At 35.3% G+C, this 6,913-nt stretch overlaps 1 protein-coding gene across 1 annotated transcript in view; it reads right to left on the reverse strand.

The window, feature by feature from the left end:
- nisch (nischarin) overlaps nt 1–3,266 on the reverse strand; it is a 31,811-nt gene extending 28,545 nt beyond the window's left edge. The window contains 3 exon segments of the mRNA XM_015385034.1: nt 1,410–1,592; nt 1,831–1,914; nt 3,065–3,266. Coding sequence (XP_015240520.1) covers nt 1,410–1,592; nt 1,831–1,914; nt 3,065–3,145 — 348 coding nt within the window. The 5' untranslated portion in view covers nt 3,146–3,266.
- Between the last annotated feature and the right edge of the window lie 3,647 nt (nt 3,267–6,913).

The following is a 6,913-nucleotide window of genomic DNA, read 5'->3' on the forward strand; positions in this document are numbered from 1 at the left end:
CTGGTGGAAGATGGCAGGAGGGAGGGGCTACTATATTTGGGTAAAAATGGCCGCTCCCTGACTCAGTGATTGAAACAAAAATTATTGTTTTTATTTATTTACTGATTAATGCTAAATTCATTAAATCACTGCAAACGTATTAGTTTTAGGTATAAATAATGATCCATTGGTTATTCCTTGCTGACCGGACTTTTCCTTTACTTCAAACCAAAAAGAAGTAATATTCTGTTTTGTTTTATTCTTGGATCGGGTTTTAAAGGTTTTAAAACAAAAATGTCTCTTTTTGCGCTTTATGAAACAAAGTAGCCTATATTTTGTGGATGTACAGCCACATTTCTCATGTAAGTTTGCGTAGTTTTAACACAAACATTTATTTTTCATATTGCACCAGTACAGTTAATGAGCAACCTGTACTTGTGTGCTTGTTTGTTCTGAATAAAATGTTTATTTTGGAATAAAGAAGTTAATATAAAAAATATTTTTTGTCCGATTCATCGATTAATCAAAAAAAATAATCGTTAGTTGCAGCCCTAATCCTGATATTTTGGATAGTGCATCGGAACATATTGTTTGTCAAACCAAAACATTTAAACATCCCTGATCCATTAGCCACTACTGCTCTGTGGGTGTGTTTCATAGACTAAATAAATCCAATGAACAGACCTTTTATTGTTGCTTATTTGGGTTTATTTTTCTATTACCAGTGCAGTTTATCTCCTGCACTGGTAATAAAAACATAGGGCCACCCCAGTGCATGCTGGTCCAATATCCTTCACTTATAATTAACGGTCTCACGGTTCTTCCTTGATGACCAAAAAAAACAAATAACAAAAAAAAACAAAATATCAAATAATTTGTCACCTAATCTCAGAATTAACACAACATAAATAACTAGAGAGCTAATATTACTATTATAAAAATGATAAAGACTGAATATGTCCAGACAGCTTTTTTCATTTTTTTTATATAAATACGTTTGTTGGTATTTTCTTTTAGGACTATGAGCTTTCTACAGATTTAAATCATTCCACCCAGAAGCACATTATCTTTTCCCTGAATTTGCAGATTTTTTTTTATAACTATACAGTACTTTTCATGATGCTGTAAACTAACTTCCTGCTGATACACCTGAATCTGCCTGCTGTTGGACAATAAAACATATTTCTTTTCTATTTTGCTGCCAAATGGCTGATCTGGCAGCACTTTCCTTCTCTAAAGACCCTTTCAGATACCAAGTGATGACAACTGTTTAAGAGGAAACCATAAACATCATGAGTTTTCTAAAAATGAGTCCTAATGGCATCTTATCTCAATGAAGCTGGAGCTGGGACGTTTTCTTTTCCTCTTAAAAGCTCTGGTTAGGACTATAAACTAACAGGCCGGAGTCCGCCTGCTCAGGTGATACTCACATAGAGGTGGAAGTGCAGGAAGCAGGCGAGAGGAGTGGGCGTGGCCTCTGGAAACTGCTGAAGCAGCGTTTGTAAGTAGAGCTCCAGCTCCTTCTGCCTCCGCTCCACCAAACTCTTTGAGTTCTTTCCTAAAATCTTCTTAGGAGGAAGCAGACGCCGGTCCACCTTCTTCTCTGCTGTCAGCTGGAGAAACGACAAAGAGGATCTTTTTGTTATTAAGGTTTCTTCGAGTGTCATTTTTCAGATCTTTATCTCATACACTGAATAAAATGAATCAGACTTGAAAGTGAAGGAATTTGTCTGATTTCTGCTGCATTCACATTAGAGATCACCTCAAATATTTCCTAATGTTTGAAAATGAACTAAAATGCAGTGAAACTGGTTTGCAGGGTGGTGCTTTAGGGTTAAATATTTGCCTCACCTTCTCATGGAGGTCATAGAAGTCGCTGTAGCGGTGCTTCACAGTCCACTTATGCAGACCGTCTGTAACATCGATGATGTAAACCTGAAACAAAAAGAAAACAACAAAACTGGTTTCATAATCCCTGAATTAAACCCTGTAGAGGAATTTTCATTGACCTCGTGTCGCCTGCTCTGATGTTACATCTACATTAAATTTGCATGTGACTGAGTGTCTGATTCAACCCGATCTTAAAAAAACAGAAAGTTTTGCTCTGTTATCTGTTAAAAACAGACTTGTTTCCAAACTATCCTCACCACAGAGCCAGTATGAAACTCACGGTTAAAAGAGTCTATTTGGTTCAGGACTGAAACAGTGAGACAGCTGTAGCTCATGCCTTGGATTTGTCCATGTTGCTCATGTTCAGTTTACTTCCACACTTTTTCCTTCCACTTAACTTTCTATTGAAATGCTTGCAAACATACAGCTTCTGCATGAATGACCTCCTGGATCTTCCCCTGCTAATGGAGGGTCCATGATGACTGTCAGCAGACTTCCCCATGACTATGAGGACCATAACTAATTACTTCCTGTTTAGAAATGCTGTTTTTATTGATCTGATTTTTTCAATCTAAGTTTTTGAGACAATGAATTTTAGTTTATCTTTAAACCTTGATCATCAAAATTGAACTAAATCCCCCACTCAACTTAAGCCATGTTAATTCATTGATATTTTTTATTTATTTTATCTTTATTGATTCTCAAGAAAGTTTAATAAAAAAAAAACTTAGGCCAGTACATCAAAAGATTAATTACAACATTATAAAAATAAGGTGGACAATTAGGTAAAATAAACCTCACTTCCCCGAGAAAGATTGTAAATCAAGAGGTAAAGAGTGGGAAAGATGAAACAACAACAAAAAAACAATGAAAAACATAGTTTAAAATAATAATGAAATATGTTTGTCATAGGAAAGTGGATCAAATTAGGTCTCAGATCTTTTTAAGGTTTACATAGTTTACCCAAATCTGCCACCTCTGACAGGAATGTTCAGTCTTGTGATTTAATAATTTAATAATAGGTAATTTAATGCTCATCTTAAATAATGAGTTGCATATTTCTAATTAAAAACAGCAGCGACAGAGATAAACAGGTTAGCTGCAGCCCCAGAACAGACAGAGAACCTAAAGGTTTCATTTAAATTCATCATCATCATGATATTAATGATCGTTAGCTAGCAGCTAGCAGGCTTACCGTGTAGCTCTCCACCAGCTCCGAACCGACCACTCGCACTTTCCTGTCCGGAACCTCCTCTGGAAACGGGCCAGGCTCCATCCTGATCCGCTATGAAACCAACCGAACCAGTTCTAACATTAAAAACCCGTCCTCTTAATTAAAACAGCGTCACAGAGCGTCCGCCGCTGCTTTCAGTCCGCCGCCATGTTTGTTTATGATGCGGCAGCTGAATGCTTAAAAAAAAAAAACTTTATTTAGAATTCCCCTGACGGACAGGAAGCTGTTTCATTTCAGTCATGTGATTTTATTCATCTCCATGTGTCTATGGAATGCTTTTGTTTTATGGAGAGTTATAAAACTGTATCTGTTGGGTCATATTTAGTTAATTTCTGCTTTTATTCCATTATTGCTTAACTTTGACTTAGCTGACCAGGTTGGTCAGGTGGTGCATTTTAATTTGTTCCACTTTGCTGGTGAAGATTCAGTCATCCAGGTCATATTCATCCAAAAAAAGAAATTAAAAACAATCCACTGGACTTTGTTTCCAAGTTTGAAGACGTTTCTCTTCCATCCAGGAAGCTTTTTTAATTGAAAATGTCAGAAATAACTTTGAGTTTGAGGTTTTATACAGTAGCCCAACAAAGTCTTGTTTTTGTTTAGAAAACATGCAAATTGGAACAGAGGAAGGGGTCCATCCCTTTGGAAGGGGGGTCTTTTCGCCTTTTTTTTTTTTTTTTTTTTTAACTGTCCTGTCTGCCAATGTGGCAAAAAGAATAATTGTCTTGATGCCTAAAAGAGCCCAACAGATTTTACTTTCCCCAGTGGAGCAGTACGGCTATCGCCATAATGTTCCGCTTGTTTATGCATATAAATTGCTTTATTATAATTCATGCAGGAAGTTTTACACATTATATGGACCCTGCAATTATTAAAAAACACAATATGATGACGTTTGAAAATTTTATAAATTTCTCATTTTTAAAAGCTATTTTTAAATGCCTTAATGGTCTTGCCCCTGAGGTAATCTGTAAATTTGTTTTAAAGTATGCAAATGAAGGAATCAGGACAAGAGCTGGAGCTATGGGGAACTGCAGGATTAAAAGATGTCGGACATCTATGGGTCAGTCTGCCTTCTCAGTGAAAGCATCACATCTCTGGAACTCTTTGCCTCTGGAGCTCAAGTCACAGACTGATATTCGACTTTTCTCCACAAGATTGAAAAAATGGCTCAAAGACAAACAAGAGTGTGACCACTAAACTGGCTTGTACTGTACATTTTTGTTTTAACTTCTCTTGTTTTTTTTTTGTTTTTTTTTTGTGTGTGTGTTTTTATGCATTTGTGTGTCGTTATTAACCTCCCTCCCCCTCAATGCTAACACCTTTTAAAAGCCTAACCAGGGACGAAGGCTGCAAATTAGCCCATGGCTACAAGCCTTATGTACTTAGACATCGGCCACCTGTTTGGTTGCAATGTTTAATTGTACTGTCCCTGTCAAATAAACAAAACAAAAAAATGTAAGTAGAACAGGAAAGGAAAAACAGAAAAAGGGAAAAAAGATGAGAGAAAGAGGAGATAAAAGGGAGATAAAGATAAAACATCTTCAGTCTGCTTCATCACCTGCAAAGAGATGTAAAAAGAACAGCACAACCAACAGATATAGTATAAGGAATGCAATAAAGTAACACCTAGATACTATCGCTGAAGTATAAGTAGTATTATTTAATCTGACATGGTAGCTGAAGATAAGAATATGGGCTTTCTGTATGGAAGTGAATCTCTAAGCACCTGTAGTTTTTTGTGAGAGTGCAGTTGTGCATGTAAAGTTTATCCAAAGGAAAAATGCTCAATAGTGGTTGTGAAGAGCCGAAGGCGCATTTGTCCGTTTCAATTTGCATGTTTTTTCTAAGCCAAAACAAAATGTTTTTCGGTCCACTCTGTAAAGCCTCAAACTCAACGCTATTTCTGATATTTTGAATTAAAAAAAGCTTCCTGGATGGAAAGAGAAATGTCTTCAAACTTGGAAACGAAGTCCAGTAGATTATTTTTTACCTTTTTTTTAAATTTTCAGATGGTATTTATTTTTTTCTTTTCTCCCTTCTTTTCAAATGAAATGAGTTATACAATATTTTCTGTTATTTAATTAGGTTCTAGAATGATAATGGTGTTGAAAGGTCTGACTTTAAACTTTCCAGAAACATGTTAGCTGTTTCATCTCAGCAGCCAATCTCACAAGCAGCTGACATGAACTATAACTGGATCATCAACAATTATACCTTGAGAGGCAAGATCCAGACTTGTGATGACAAGCATGTAGAATATTGGTGTCAATTGTGCAAAACTTGTTTAGTTACTACTATGAACCTGTGGTCAGTTTCTCAGAAATAAGATTGAAAAAAAACAAAAAATAGTGAAATCCACTCCGAGACATAGAAAGACAGGATTGTTCTGGTTATGGTATAATGTTAGCATTCACAGTTCTGACAGTAAGTGTTTTTTGTTATGCATCAAGTCATTGGATGATTTGTCTCTTCAAATATTATTTTCTTATATGAAACCATGAATTTTACATATTGTAGATGTTAGGTTTTGTTTTTATTTTGGGTCTTTTAGGTTTTTTTTTTATCTGTAATGCATATAATATCCACAAGGGGTCGGTAGTGCTTCATTAGACTGGAGTTTATTGGAGCCCTGAGGGGAACATAAACATGTCTCCAAATACAAATGTTTGGTTACCCACCCCTTAATCTCATAACGTTTTTGAGATAAGTATAAATACTTTATTACTTTACTTAAGTAGAAATTTTGGCTATCTATACTTTACTGGAGTAATCATTTTTTAGACAACATTTTGCTGCTACTTCTTACATTTTTTGGAAATTATCTCTACTTTCTACTCCTGACAAAAATAGACCCATTTTATTTCATTTAAGCTCATTTCTATTATGGTCTTTTGGTATTCAAAAAATAATAATAAAAACTGTCAAAATAATGTGTTTTATCCAGGTAATTTCTTTGTCTGGAATTTGTTGTTTGTGTCAAACCAAAGTAAATAGTTTTTGAAGATGAGGCAGAGTATAATTTAACACCGTTACAATTAGTTATAAAACTAAGAAAATTAAACATTTTGAAGTTAACTGAAGTTGAATTAAAGTTGAAGTTGAATTGAAGAAAAAATGTTCCTTTAAAATGGTAGAGCAGGAAAGCTTCTGTCCTTAACATTTATTTATTGCATTTATTTTACCTTTATCATTTAAGTAGTTTAAAAAATGTTACTTTTTACAATTTCACTGGAGTAAAAATCTTAAGTTGATCTTCTAATTATAAAGTATAAATCCTACAGTTTTACTTCTACTGGAGTAATAAGCATTAATATTTTTGACAGGATGTGACATATTTTAGATGCAAAGATATTCCCTTCCCTTCCATGTTCAGGCTTTAACTCCAAAGAGGAGCCTTAGTTGATGTTAGGTGGATAGTTTATTGCTCTGAAAAGAGGGCAGTTAATTTGGGTTAATAAAGAAATAGATTTCCTTATATTTAGCCTGCCTCAGACCTTCAGAAGCTGCAGAGTATCGACGAGTGAAACAGAAATGTTGCACGTTGATTGTTGATCATGTTTAGGAAAACTGCAATTATTGTCTATGACGAAGGGGGATTAGAGGAAAGGCTCATCAAGGACACAAATGAGGGTTGTCCAAAGTGGGGCTCGGGGGCCTTGTTCAGTCCCTGGACTGACTTTGCATGATCATCTGCCTGCAGATATTTTGTTACACAACTTGTTTTATTATTCTAGTTCAATTCAATTTCTATACCGTCAATTCACAACACGTCATCTCAAGGCACTTTCCAGTTCACCAGATCATCCA

Source organism: Cyprinodon variegatus, unplaced genomic scaffold (genome assembly GCF_000732505.1).
Source record: "Cyprinodon variegatus isolate N-32 unplaced genomic scaffold, C_variegatus-1.0 Scaffold330, whole genome shotgun sequence".
In the NCBI taxonomy this organism is placed as follows: domain Eukaryota; kingdom Metazoa; phylum Chordata; class Actinopteri; order Cyprinodontiformes; family Cyprinodontidae; genus Cyprinodon; species Cyprinodon variegatus.